We start from the raw sequence: 15,079 nt of genomic DNA, 5'->3' as shown, positions 1-15,079 counted from the left end.
GGGGGGGGGGGGGGGGGGGGGGAAGAATTTCGACATTAAGAAACAACAAGTGGGAAATAGCGTTGCATTGAATGCGTTTTCATAGCCTGAACACCTATTAAATGATTTATTACATTTTAAGAATACGCGATACAACTTCTACACAGAGAAAAAAAGTTATGGCAACAACGTAAAAATTCCGTTTCGAGCCATAAAATTTCGAGAATTCAAGAGGGAAAATTTATTTTTCCGGACAAAATTTTCAAGTGAGAATTTCGCCTCACTTTTACATTTTGTCACGTAATTTTTTCTTATGTTTTCTCCCCGTATATCAATAGAAAACCACTTGGAAAAAATAGATAGTTCACTTGAAGGCTTTTCATCGCATGACGATCGTACGCAAAACAGTGTACGTCAAACAATTAACTTCACGACATTTGTTGATACCATATCAATACGCCCGTACAAAACAGGTTCTAATGTCAAGTTGAAGAAAAACTAGAAACTATTCGGAAGTGTAATACATTTTGATGACTCATTTAATATTCATGGAATTTTAATTTGCAAATTGTTTGAACCCTCTTTGACTCTCGTATCTCTCAGCATTGAGGAGTGATGAGATATTTTATCTTCACGATTTTCTTCGCTGATCCTGGAGGGAATACTTCCACATTGGCGGTGAAGATTTTGTCGCACGGTGATCCCGTAAGATTTTCAATTACCAAATCAGTGTCGAATGTTGGCTTTAGCCTAACGGTTCTCTACAAAAAAATTATTCAAGTATTTAACGTGAGACGAGAATGATGGGTTTTTTCATTTCGCACCTTTGTTATTGTACATTCCTCATGCAGGATGTCCAAAGCGCCTTTGAATAATTCAATGGCTTTGACGTCTTGCTCATAAGCATCGTAGTCCGGACATAGTCTCACGCGACTTTCACTCGCCACTTTTCCGCCGCCATTTTCAAATATGGTATAGTCGAGCTGCCTCGGAAAATAGATAATTAATCACGAAATTAAGACTCAATGGAAGTTGAGAATGGAGGAGATTCATTTACAAACCGTCACTCCTATGTCCTTATCCAAATCCTTCAGGATTTCTATATCAAACAGGTCGAATTTAAAGTAATCATTGTCTTTAGCATCGTCATAGGGAAGGCTCTCCAACTTTACATTCACCTTGAAAGGCTTGACAAAGGAAAACAAAAATTTAGACTCAAAAAATTGCGTAAACAATTCTAATGTTAAACACTGTTAAAAATTTTTTGCTACAATGATTTTTTGCACATTATAGTTTCAATGACACTTTCAGAAATTTCGTCATTAAATATTCAAAATTTCAGGTTAATATATTCTTGAATTTGTAATTTAATTGAAAATTCAGGTGAATCAGAGATTTTTAATCTGAAATTCTAATTTGAATTTAATATCCCTGTCCTCAAAATTACTACTCCACTGTCCCAGAAATTTCAAATTTTTCCAACAGTGAAGGCTTACTTGTGATTTAGCAGATACAGATGCGCAGAGTGCTAAGATCCAAATAATCATCATCTTGAAATTTCCGAATTTTTGATAAACTTTAAACTCTAGAAGACGTGATATCCACTACTCCTGCAGTCACACTGAACTGACTAAAAAATTCCACAAGTATTAACTAGCACGGTGACTTCACCCTGCACAAGGTGTCCGATAAGGTATTTTCCTTTGCCAACAGGGTAATTACACATTGAACATTAGATAAGGGACCGAACGACACTGACGAGCACTACCAGAACGAAAATTATTTTTCCTTTCCGTCATTCCAATCGACACGTATTGATACTCTCCACTCAAACTCGGAAATTAATCCGAACAAAAATAACTAAAAGAAGCGTGTGGAAGACTAGAGGTGAAAGATAACTTTCTTGTCGTTCTGGTGACACGAACTCGCTGCAATTAACTTCCTAGAAATTAAGCGAGCGGAAATGTAGAACGAAATGCGCTCGCGGTTGCAGTACGTTGTAGCCCCCCCCCCTCACTCCTCCTTCTGTTCCTCTTTACCACTTTAGCAGAAACGTATCTATGGCAGTGAGGGGGTATGGGCGTGCAACATTTTAGGTTTAGGATAACCCCTTTCCTATTCTCACAAACCTCGGGTAAATTCAACGAGGTATCCACTTCCGGCTTTGGCCACCTGACTCGGTTGGTTATTTCTACCGTGGGCTCCGGGGGGATTAAATTTACGAGCATCCGGGTATTTCATTGATTCTTCAGAGAATGTGAATAAGTCGCTTCGAATTGGGACAAATTTATTTTACCTTTCCCGTGAATTTCTTGTTTTCCCTTTTGCATTGCTTCTTCCGAGATATATCGCTGCTTTGGAGTTTATTTATCGACGAATGAATTGCATTTCCGGGGAGAGAAGTATATTTCAATTATGTCAATTGTATTTTTCAATTCCAATTGTTTTACAGTTGAAAATTAATCGGAAATTTATTGTCATCATTATTGGGATAAGGTGAACCAGATGATTGGAGAGAAGCAAAAGCCAATGGCTCCAAAGGGGTCAACATTGTAAAATATTAATGGAGCTTAAGAAGCAACAGTTCCTTGTTAAACTTAGAAATTCACAGATATCAAGAGATTTCAAGAAATTATTCAATGTTTTACAGGTTTCACCAGAGATGAGATGAATAATAGAATTGATTTAGATACTTTGATCCACAAACAGCTATTTTGGTTCTATTGGTAAATGCTGATTCGCATTATCTTCCGAACGAATTTGAAATTGTAATGCTTTTTCGAATTTATGAATTAGAAAATATAGTTCTCCAGAAAAATATCTCAATAGTACTTTCGTGAATGTATCCTATAATTGCGATCTCGTTGAACCAAAAATCCTGGCACAATCGGGTCCCAAATCCCAATGGACTTCCCATTGAGATTCACTGTTAGTCGGGTTTCAGTACTTAGAGTGCAGTAGTTCGCCTCGAATTTGCACTGTGGCAATTGAACGTCCATGATTACTTGTGACTAATCAGTAAAAGCACCAAAGCAATCTGAGTAAGTTGATTACAACGCCCTTTGAACTTCTCTGCGATCTTCCGTAAAAACTTGAGTTATTCTCAAGTAACATTCCTCGATGCAGCATTCCTCGATGAGAGCGAAGATTTTCTCGAGAATTGTGCCCCATTCCAATTGTATTGTATTACAGGAAACAAGAAAGTCGTTTGCAAAGGATCTTTTATGAACAGTAAGACCCACAAGTTGATCAGAGTTCTGCAACGAGCTTCATGCAGAAGTCGTTAGATGTCATCGTAATCCGAATATGACGAGCAAAATAAGAATACAAATTTCCTGAATAACCAACAACCACTCAGGACTACTCAATGAAATCTCCATAAAATCTTAACCCTCCCGTAATTCCTACAAACTTCCTATCGTTTTCCCCTGGAAACGAAAATAATATATTGTGTTACTAGTGCGTAAAGTTCCACATTTTCACACGCACGAGTAACACATCCTATTTTTTGTGGTACCTGCCGAGTTCACTGTTCGGAACGGTAGTGGGGGTAATGTGGTTGTTTTTGTGCACGAGTGCGTAAAGTTCAAGAGCGTGCGTAAAGTGAATTTCGAGCGCGCAAAGCGAGGCTTTACGCACAAGAATCCGCTTTACGCACGCTCGTGAAAATAATATATTGTGTTACTAGTGCGTAAAGTTCCACATTTTCACACGCACGAGTAACACATCCTATTTTTTGTGGTACCTGCCGAGTTCACTGTTCGGAACGGTAGTGGGGGTAATGTGGTTGTTTTTGTGCACGAGTGCGTAAAGTTCAAGAGCGTGCGTAAAGTGAATTTCGAGCGCGCAAAGCGAGGCTTTACGCACAAGAATCCGCTTTACGCACGCTCGTGAACTTTACGCACGCCGTGCGGAAAAAATCGTTTTACGCACACTAAACCGTTCCAAAAAGTGCACTTTAGAGGCAGGTATCACAAGAAAAAAAATCAACTCACTTTTCTATTCGTAAAATTCCCATCAGCCGAAATGATTGCGGCTCTCCCACGAACACTCGTTAACGTGCCCTCACCTGGCGTCGTATGAGTTTTTTGATAGCGTGCACTTCAACTACCAATATCACCACCCGGTTTCCTGCGCCGGTCATAATACCCCTTTTTTCCTGTTTCAACTGTAAAAAAAACGTAAATAACTCGTTTCCCGCGTTTTATACGTTGAATTTTCTTTTACAACTGCTCTTTCACACCGACACCGAGGGCCATTTTTTTTATTATAGAAAACAACGAGAATGATTAAGAATAAGAGTTGGAAAAAGGCTAAGGGAAAGGGAAAGTTGTGAAATCGCGTGGAGGGAGAAATAACACTTGCTCGTAAATCGTTTTATGCTGAAGGTCTGTATTAGCTTTGTGTAAGAGAACAGGCTTTTGGTTCTGGAAGCACCGTATAGTTACCACCGAGTCAATATGCGAGGAGATAATATGTTTGCTGTAAGGCGGAAAGGAAGAGCCTCTTCCCTCTTCCCTCATACGAAATTGGACTTGAGTTTTGGGTCGAAAGCTCCTCTGCATTTCGTGTCCCTCCTGTATACACGATTTCCTTATCCCTAAGCCGCGTGCCGCGATCAATAGACCTCAACATTAAAAAGGACACGTGAGAAAAAATTTCATCGAAGAATTAAGCGAATTCGTTTGAAATTTCTATTGAGATATTTTCCAAGTTTTTTCGTTTGATTGAATCGAAGTTCATTTGAAACCCAATAGCATTTTCTAGCGAATTGGCCAGGTTTTCCAATGTTTTTTTCTGTGTTCTATTCATCGCTCACATGTTATGAGAAATTAATTGAAAATCGCAGATGAATTTTTGAGATTTTTCTGTCGAAAACTGAAATGATTTGAAATAAAAAAAATGGAGAGAGGGACGGTGCAGCTGGTGCGTATGGAATTTCCATACTGCCACGCGAAAAGTGGCCGTGCCACCCGATGCCGATGCCTGGTGGCGCCGACGACCGCGTCTTTTCTTCTCAGGCCTCTCATATCCCCCCATCTTCCATGAAACATTTGCAATTCCAAGGACCCTCGTGGAATATATCCACCGAGATACGAGAACGTCGGTATGAAAATTTTTTCTCTGCACGAGCTACTTATAACATTGACCAGATAATTTTTCATTCAGCGGAAAACTTCATTGATAAAAGAATGCAATTAACGGAGAGAGACTAATGCAATCAACGCCCCAATTTGATGACGATAAAGTTTCAAAATACAGGGAAATTACAATAAGTGGCGTTAGGTAGGGCATTGGCTCGTCAAACGATGTGGTGAAATCTGCTCGTTATCTCCACAGGTAAGAGTCCCCCCACCGAGTCAAGAGGGTTTTACAGAGGCCATTAATAGGGCCAACGCTATTCGCCACTGGAGGATTGGCGTGAACTGAGAAATCCGTAACGTAGTCTCGTTAGTTGGAAATTAGTAAACGCAGCTGGTAGAGTTTTGTCAAAGGGAATTAAAGCTGCTTGGTCCGATAAACCATCATTCATTAGTCGTAATGGCTTTGAGGGCTCTTGCTCAATGATGGAACGAAGAAGGTAATCTCATTGAATCATTCACGCGAAGTGGTGGTAGTGAGAGGAATTATCCCAGTGTTGGAGGGTATTTTTATCTAGGGTAGTGTATGGAGTTCTATGAATGGAAATGTTTAATGCATTCTGCGTATAAAGGACGATACTAGCGATATAACGGAGCAAATATTGTCGGTATTTCCACCCCATTCGACTGATCTCCGGCGTCTAGTGCTCCCTCGTGTGTCCGCGTCCCATTACTACAACGATGGAAAAATTATTTCGCTCTTCAAAAGAATTTCCCAGTGTTTATTTATGGAAATTGAATATCTCGGGATGCAATGTGAGTCAACTTCTGGTTTGAATTTATGTAGAATACGGCTTGCATATTTTGGCACTCGAGGAAATTCATAGGTTAATATTATGCACGTATCCGGTAGCCGTGCGGGAGCACGTATTGGCTAGGAAACAAAGGATGTAAATTAATGTGGCTCCCGGGATATTAGCCGACAGCATATTTCCACTGGGGGCATACCAACGGGTCTACTCGCATCGATACTTCGGTTTATTAACCACCAACAATGAATATCAAATGGCAAGGTGCGAACTATCATGCTATCAATTTCATCATGCATAAAGAGAATTAAAATTCGTTTAAATATATTTTCTCGCTATTATGGCGCCCAATAATTAACGAAATAGAGCTGAATGCTTAAATTTTTTTTCTCATCTTTCGCCAAAGAAAGTGAAAAGGGGGAAAATACTGGAGGACGTCTCTCAATCGGCTACTCGTGCAACACACCGCCCCTGGAAGTCAAAGCAAGGGAAAAGGGTGGCCCACTTGTCGATGGAAAGTGTGCTAGAGTGGTTTGTGAATGCCCAGGAGGGCTCAACAAAAGCTCTCATCCCCTTCTCACTTGCAGGCCACAATCGAGAATGAGTCTTGAGCGTTCAGCTTTAAGGGTCGGAATACTGGGCACAAAAATGAAAAAAAAAGGGACGAAAAAAAATCACTGAAAGAGGAAAACAAAATAAAAACGAGTCAATAGTTTGAATCGTGCGATCGCTGAATGAAATATCCCGAAGAGGTCTCCGTTGGCTATGAAATAGAGAGATAGAAATGGGGTGGAGATCAATCACGGACTTAATATTCCATGGGCTACCGAGATATTGCCGAATGCCCGAAACGCCAGGAAATTCGTGCCACGTCAATGCCCACGATGAAATATGCCAAACTCTTTTTTACCTCCCGTCAGTCATAAACCTCGAAAATTCTCTGAAACATGAAAACTAAAGCGACTGCCTGGCTCCACGAATTTCGCAACATGAAAATTGAATTTATGAAAATAATCGTGACGTTGAATGTTGTTAATTTCACAATGAAACCGGAATTGCTGACCGTCTCGTACAGGACGCTCCGAAAATACCACAACCTTTGATATCGAAATGTATATAAACACCTCAAAAATAACTTGACGACAAAATACACGTCTCCTCAACTGGAATTCCCAAAACGGAACAGCACATGTGAAAACTCTCTACTGTCCCAGCAATACCGAGAGGAAACTCCACGTGCAGACCTTGCCAATTACGTTCTCCCCTTTCTCAAGGTCTCAATGACCTTCTTGAACAAGGAAATCAACGAATAACTTTCACCCAACTTTCACCTATAGAAACAACATACATATTTACGATCAATTTCGATTTTAAATTAACCGTCGAGTTCAATGGCATTGTCCGGGAAGAAAACCATAATTCGAGGGTGACCTAAATCGCGAAAAATTAAACTTTTACGATTAGCTCGTTTGAATGTTTATGGGTAGCTCCAGCACGTCGAAACGATGGCCATAAACTTCGATTCCCAGAGTTTACGTACCTCTGGGATTGTTATCCATGTAGCCATTCTTGATCAATTCGAAGAGAGCGTCGTCTAGTAGATACCAAAAAATATCCTTTATTTCCAAAGGATCCAAGCATCAATATTCAGAGACAGTAATAAAGTTAAGTTTCAACATTGACGTTTATCCACAGGACGTAAAGCCATCGGAGGATGATAGAACGGAGAGAGACAGAGAGAGGGAAATGTGAACCGCCGGAGGACCAACAATTCGCGCTCGTCAGACTGTTAATAAACCGATTTTCCCCGACTTCCGTAGTACTGTCGTCCTCGCTCATTCCACCCCAGATCCCTTGAACCTATTATATCATCCCCCTTTTACATCGTTCTTTACCCGTGTCTGCTTGAGTCGACCAAGGCGCATCCTTGCCAATCAGTGTCTCGTCCTCTCAATACGTTTCCCCCTTTGATGGTAATAAAATCTCCTATCCTTGGAGCTAACGGTACAAGAGTTCAGCTTCATCTCTTCACCAACTTGTGCTAGTGAGATGAAAAGAACCTCCTGAACCATACGGGATCCTATCATGATGCTGTGCTTCATGCCATAGTATACGTCTTCAGCTAGATTGCAATTTTTTTCTTCGACGCTGTAGATAAAAAAGGCAAAATGTCTAGTGCATCCTCCATTCTGAATTCGTGTGACATTCGAAGGATGAATTTGTCAGCTCGTTGTTTCATGCCGGGACGTAAAATAGATTATTTCCAACATAGAACGCGAAACTCAGGGAAAAGTACTTCACATTTTCCAAAGATATTTCTCATGTTCAACATCGAATGCATAAAGCAGATCTCATGCTTTAACAAATCGAGGCTATAAAGTTCATACAGCAGGTGTCCTAAAAGCTCCACTTCCTTCATCTCTATTGTACAGGGGATTTCCCTCGCTTTTCATTCTGTGATCTCCGGTGTCTCATCTTCCGAGATTTTGAGGAATGATTGATGTAGCAAGTGGCATCATCTGCTCGTCTCCCTCCACACCGCTCCCCGTCATCGTGGATATTTCATCCTATCCAATTCCTCTTCAAATAAATCCCGATTCTTCTTCTACTTCAGCCGAGATTCTCTAATTACTTCATTTGATTGAATCACTCAGTGAGGAACGCAATCCACTCTTCATCAATTTTCATTTGCTCCAAGAGGCATTCGCTCTCCAATAATCACCAAGATATTCAGAAGAAGAGGAAGTTATAATCAACGAAACCCAAATATTGCGCCAATCCTTTATCCTCGCGCCCCGATTCACCCTCCCCGGCGCGCCTTTTTATTCCTCAACAAGTATCTACTTCAGTGAGACTCGTTAGGAGTTCGTTAAGCCCAGCAAAAAATGAACTTTCCGTCTCTACTTTCTTCTCACCGAAATTCTGAAGAAGATAAAGCTGCAGTTATCTCTTTTGTTATCAGTGCCGCCGCCCCCCTGTTTTTCCCCCTCGTCAATGAATTTTTCATCCTCATGTTTCCAGAATTTCCGGCTGATCATCGGCATTAATTCAAAATGATCATTCCCGGGTGTATGAATGCCTGAAGATGGCAGCTTTATACCGCATTTTGAACTCAAGATTGATGGAGACCCGGATGAAAAATGTATCGAGGATATCCCCGGGATATACTAAACGGACCATCATTGGGCTTTTAATAACGCCGGGTGATATTTTATCCCGACAAGTTCAATCGCCCGCCGCGCTTTTTTTTCACACCATCTCCCCCCTTTTTTTGAAACATAAATTCTCAGAGAGATAACGGATAAAGTCGCGGATCAGGCGCATTACCTCCGAAATTGGGAGTTGCGATGGGACACTCGCGGGGTATGGAAGGAAATTGTGAAAGTCGAGAGTCACCGGAATGCGAACGCGAACTCATTACAAGTATTATAAATGGCCCATGTGGTCTGCATGACGTTAAAATATACTAATTTTCGAAACCATAAATTCGTCGGGTTGATGAATTAAATTCAGTTATAAGACTTGGCTTTTCCTTGAGATGAATGGACGGTGGAGGGGATAAATTAAATTTTATGACGAGAAGTCTATCGCATCTTAAAATTGAATATCCTTGGATTTTCCACAGCGTCTCGCACGCCCGATGAATGAGGAATGAGAAGCAGTGGGTGAAAAACAGGCGAGAGGAAAATTATTTTGAGAATAGCTTGAGAGAATTTGATTGCACTGACGCTAAGGCGAATTGATGATTGATTGAAGGTCATTATAACCGGAGTATCTCTCCGGTTGATTGACGTTGAATCAGATTAATTATTGATCGGCGGTGGAAATAATGAGCGAGTAAGGCCGGTAATGCCACGAGTTCGCGATTGACTTGAGATTATGCGCATCGGTCTATAACTATTTCAGATCATTCAACATTTCTTAATGACCCAACTCCTTGGTGACAGTTACATCGGATGTACGAATAGATTGGTATTGAAATGTTGGTAAATTAAAAGCCCACCGATAGTTTGACATAAACCGGAAACGTGTTTTCATTTATTGTACGTGAATACATGTTTGGTTTTGCATTGGAGTTCGATACACGTTGAACCGAGTGGATGACAATGTGCTAGAGGTGGAATATAACGGGCAAAAACAGGCCACAGTGGGGTATCCTACTGGTGGAGGGGAGGAGGGGATATGACGGATAGCAGGCTGTCATGTACGTCGTAACAAATCGAAGTTGCTTTTCAAAAATTCTCCAGTTGGCAGCCAACGATGGTTATAAAAACTCACCTCCTGGGGAAAATTTAGTTGAGAATATTTTTCACATCTTCACCGGACGTTTGATAAACTTCAACCAAAATGGAGAAATGAGGACAGAGAGAGAGTGGAAAACAGTTTTATGCAAAGGATTTGAAAAATGAGTGGAAGGTAAATTTTCCTGAAAATGAAAAGGAAATTCGTCATGTATTTTTTTAGGAGACACATGGGACTCGATGTATAAAATTGTCACGAGCGTCTAAATATTTGATGTGGTCACGAGTGGAATTTCGAGTGAAACTTGGAGTGGGCAAACCCCGTTGAACCCTTTTCCACTAGAATATGTAACGCAGGACGGTGTCCCCTGCATGGGTGGTAAATTATTTCGGGGCAAGTTGAGGAGTAACACATGTGGTATTCCGGGAGGGCTCTCGATGTGTAAATAACCACTTCTACATCGATATTTATTGAATTTCGTATGAGGAAATTTTAGGGGCCAAACTTTTATAAGTTTATTCTGTTTAAATAGTTAAGCTACTCTCGGTAATTTATTGTATTATTTTGATGGTGAAAGCAAAATGCGTCAGTTGTTTCAACAAAATTATTGGGGAAGTGAAAAAAAAAGATAAAGGAGGAAAAGGTGAATGTGGAAGCGTGTGAAAAGTGGAGTGGTCAATGAATGGTTCGACTCGAACAAGGGGTGAACGTACACGTCGCACTAAGAGTGAGGAAAAATAGCCGCTGAGTTTGCTCCCTCAGGATATTCATCCTTTTCAATCCCTCCGCTATAGGTCCCGAGCATAATGCAATTCCATGCAACTCGTCGATCCTGCAGAATTCGCTTTCCATGCAATTCTATACACATACCGCCCACCCCTCCCTTTGCGGTGTACATGAGGGGAATTCCACGAGAATCCGGGATTTCGACCTGCTCTGAATGTCTTTTAAAAACAGAGAAAAATCAATTAAATAAATAAAAGCGTTATCTTTTTTTTCAGGGAATCGAACGAGTGAATTTTTTTTTCCACTCCCAGATGTCCGGTTTCAAAGAGGTTTCGAGGTACCACAATAATTGGGAATTGGAGTAAATAAACTTCTCCGATTGCTACTGCATCAGAGAGGTTGAGAAAAAAATGAAGAGGAGAAAAGATAATTTGTGAGCTTGGAAACACGAGTTATCAACTCATTTAGACGTTCCCATCATTTCCAACTGAACTGGCAATTGCAATTCAAGTGCATATTTTCGAGAGATGGTATCTGCCAGGGAGTTCAACATGACAGGGGTGTTAGTTACTTGAGCTCACGCCCAAGGGTATCATCCAAGTTTTCGAAACAACTTGTCAAGTTAATAAACGAGTAAATGAACATAAAAGTGGAGTTTGAGGGTTCATAAAAATACCTAATTTCATGAAAATTTCCGCACTTTTAATAGAATAATTCTTCAAATTTTTCGTTTTGTTTTTTTTATAATTGAAAAATTACAGTTGTGGAATTTTTAATGTACTGAGTTTCTTGAGGTGTAAAAATTTTAGGAAATATTCTTATTTGGAAGAAATTCAATAGATTTTCATCTCCACATAAAATAATCTGGCATTGTAACTCATCAACAATATTCTTCACCCCGTCAACACCTCTCCCAAATAGATGGCAGTTAGTGTTTCAATGATAATCCCGTTTTGTAGTAGCTATGAAACCCATCGGTGGGTTCCATCATCATGTAACGCATAATCGATTCGTCCACGTCAACAGTTTATATCCCACGGGCTTACACAGAATGATGGCTGTTGAGAACAAACTCCCGTAACAACTGGTGCTAGAGAGTTTCATCAGAGGTATTCCAGTTGGTACGTGGCAGAGAGCTAGTTTCGTGGAAATTGTTCAGTGGTATACGTGGTAACATCTTTCATTTGATGAAACATTTCTCACGAATTCCCGTAATTCTGTAAAATATCATGGGCCTTAAAACCCCTCATATCGTCGACTGAAAATATTCTAAAATTATTATCGGAAAGTAAAGGGCGACAATAAAAATAATCCGCTTGTATATATCATTATTCGTGCGTCACTTCCCATGGAGAATAGAAAAATCCCAATTAGGGGGTAAAAATGGAATTCCTCACAATTCGTCTTCCAAATAATTCTTTTGTTCCATTTAGGCGAGACTTAACGAGGTAAGTGCTGGAAGAATGGGCCATTGCGACTTCCGTTTACCTAGGGAAGCGTGAGAGAGCCCCTCTAATTAAATCAAGTGCAACATTGTAGTTGAAAACAAAAAAAATAAACGAGAATAGACAGGGGTGTAAACGCTCCCAGTGCTTTCTCACTCGAAACCTCATATTCCCGGTCTTAATCATCTCTTCGCCTTAATTGAATCGTTCAGTGTCTCCCCACTACTTGGGGTCTGAAGGTAATTCGAATCGAACCAATCACGTCAGATTAAATCCTACGGAGAGTCTTGCGGGATGAAGGGAGCGATGGAAGAGTGACTTCACATTGACTTCGTTAAAAGAAGATTCAAATATACGAGTTCTGCGCGGTGAAAAAGTGCAATTACCCGGGGAATAATGAATTTCTGTGGATTCAGGAGCGATTCCGTTGTCATATCAATGCCTCTGACATTTCAATTCCTGAGGTAATTCTGAATATCACGGATCATTCAATGACGATACTTGTGCAGTTATTTATGGGTCCAGCTAATGTCGATTGAATGACCAAACGTTGGACAGGTTTGGGTATTTGAGTGGTCCCAGAGTGGTCAGAATTAACGGCAGATCGGATACAGGTGAATGGCGCTGTAATGGAACCGTATCATCAGCGCATTTGAACAGTGAACTAGGGAATTGGCCCTTCGGCCCATCGACCTCATTTCTCCAGCCAACAGAGTAATTAGTCGATCGCTGTCGATAATTTCCCCAGTGTTTGACCCACAAAAAATGAGATATTGAATTTCATATCGGACGTGTCATGTATTTCCATTCCGGTTTTCATCGGACGAATGTTAAATCGAATTGGACTTTTTTTTGACGCAATTTTCAAATCGTGTGGAGCCTGGGGAAAATTAAACCACGTAAATTGAAGTGACATTTATCAACGCGTTCCGTCCACTTCATTCATTCAATAATTCCGATATTCAAATTTTCATCGTGTGGTCATTGGATATTCTAGCACCGGAAATGGGGCTACTATGAATTCCTGCGCGAACTGTCGTTTGAATATAAATTTTTAACTCGTGATATTTCCTATTTCAGATTGAATGGTCTGTGAGTGATCTCCATTAACTTGCGTGGAATAATTAAACTGACTTTTAGAGTTTCCATAAATTTTGTCATTAAACTGTGTCCATCGGTGAGGAAATTTCTTGAAATTTCAGTGAAATTATAATTTGATAGAAGTTTCCAACAAGTCGAGCTGTTTAAAAATTTCAGTACATGTCAGGAAATATTAAAACATGAAATTTCCATCAGAAAATCATGAAATTTAGTCATTGAAATCTCCCATTTAGTGGTGAACATGAGTGAGAATTGTAAATTTCAATGAATTAATTCCTCATCTCCACAATTCAACATTGAAATTTCAATTAACGTATCTCATGAGGAATAAACCGCAGTTACGTGGGAGTAGTTCGAGCCACATCATTGTCGCAGTCAGAGAACAGCATACCCATATACATTCGGTGTTGCTTCTCCTTTGCCTCGATTGTGTACATGCAGTAGCTACTCATGCAACAGACCAAAGGGGACACTGGGTGAAAAGGTGGTGCATGGGGGAGGAGGGGAGAGTCAAAGAGGTGAACCTCGTCGGTAACTGAGATAACGGCTAACCATAGACACGAACGAGGCCCAGGCCTGGACCTACAGCTTGCTCAGCGATAACACTATCGAGCCCCCCCCCGTCCCCCTCTTGGCCTCTTCTCATCTTCACTACAGATTCTCTCCTTCTAGCATCGCTTGGACCCCCTCTCCCAACGGGCGTTATCGTTCTCCCCGTAATTCGAGACTCCAGAATAGACGACCTCTCCGACACGCTCCTCAAGAGCCCGGGTTAAAAGATCGTATTTTTTTTACACGTTTTTTTCTGGCTTCTTTTTTTCAGTTGAAAGGGAAATGCTTTTATCAGATCAATTTCCGAGCTCAATTAGAAAATCGTGTTGTTTTTTTTATGGGTTTGCTTTTTGGGTTTCGCGGACGGGTGATAAGGTATGGAGGGGAAAATTAAATGGGGTTTTTAGGCGTTTTTTTGGGGAATTTTATGAGAAAGTTTTGGTATATTTTTAAATCCCTCGGGTTTATGATTATTTCGAACATTTTTCCGGTTGCATCGACATAAATTTCGTTTAGTTCAGGAGATTAAAAAATACAAGTCCAATGTTTTCCAGCTCGATGATTGAAAATAGTGAAATGCCTTTGAAATGGAAAATGAAAAATCAAGGTTTCATCGGAGAAAGTTTTGCATGGCCATGTTAATCTCAAGACATTTGAAATTAACTCAGTGAAGTCTTGACGTATCTCCACGAGTCATGAAATCAATCATCCTTTATGAAGGGGTTGAAAGTACCGCGTATGAAAGACCTCCCCGTGGATTCATTCATTACAATTTTCCACCTTGCACTCTCCAAGCGTTTACTTTCAACAATTCCCACGTGCAATATTCACCCATTCTGCATTAATCTTACTGTGAATCTTTGTTAAACACAGCTCACCAAACTGAAACGAAATATCTCTATGTTGATGCACAGTTCTCGAAAAAATAACAACTTCGAGTTTTAGAATTGTGGGATTAAACCGGCTGTGATCACACGTTTTCCGATGCATGTACGCGGAATTTCAGTTGCACACCTGACCCCAATGGTCGTCCAATCGCCTAGTAACTCAATTCATTGGAAATTCAACGGCACAAAGGGAACGAAAAAAATGTTGTAAAACTGCATTTGGCGATTCATCGAAATTTGAATGGAAAGGAATCCAT

The 15,079-nt window shown here is 40.4% G+C and overlaps 2 protein-coding genes across 2 annotated transcripts in view; both read right to left on the bottom strand.

Annotated features, from left to right (window-relative positions):
- Positions 1-15,079, bottom strand: part of LOC107042888 (FK506-binding protein 2) — a 30,001-nt gene that overhangs the window by 13,225 nt on the left and 1,697 nt on the right. The gene's annotated exons all lie outside the window — the stretch shown is intronic.
- Positions 83-1,631, bottom strand: LOC107042889. The gene is made up of 4 exons (XM_015264123.2): positions 1,476-1,631; positions 1,041-1,166; positions 804-962; positions 83-740 (listed from the first exon to the last, which is right to left on the bottom strand). The coding sequence occupies exons 1-4, from the start codon at positions 1,527-1,529 to the stop codon at positions 579-581; spliced, it is 501 nt and encodes a 166-aa protein (XP_015119609.1). The 5' UTR covers positions 1,530-1,631; the 3' UTR covers positions 83-578.

The sequence above is a fragment of the Diachasma alloeum genome, unplaced genomic scaffold (genome assembly GCF_001412515.2).
Source record: "Diachasma alloeum isolate Michigan unplaced genomic scaffold, Dall2.0 Dall_scaffold_00534, whole genome shotgun sequence".
Lineage (NCBI taxonomy): Eukaryota > Metazoa > Arthropoda > Insecta > Hymenoptera > Braconidae > Diachasma > Diachasma alloeum.
The sequence above is the reverse complement of the archived record's forward strand: the minus strand, read 5'-3'. Positions and strand labels throughout refer to the sequence as shown.

Coding starts and splice junctions, on each gene's coding strand:
- LOC107042889 (XM_015264123.2), bottom strand. CDS start 1,529: ATGATGATTATTTGGATCTTAGCACTCTGCGCATCTGTATCTGCTAAA. Junction 1,167..1,475: donor CTGTATCTGCTAAATCACAA/GTAAGCCTTCAC, acceptor TCCTTTGTCAAG/CCTTTCAAGGTGAATGTAAA. Junction 741..803: donor AGGAATGTACAATAACAAAG/GTGCGAAATGAA, acceptor ATTTTTTTGTAG/AGAACCGTTAGGCTAAAGCC.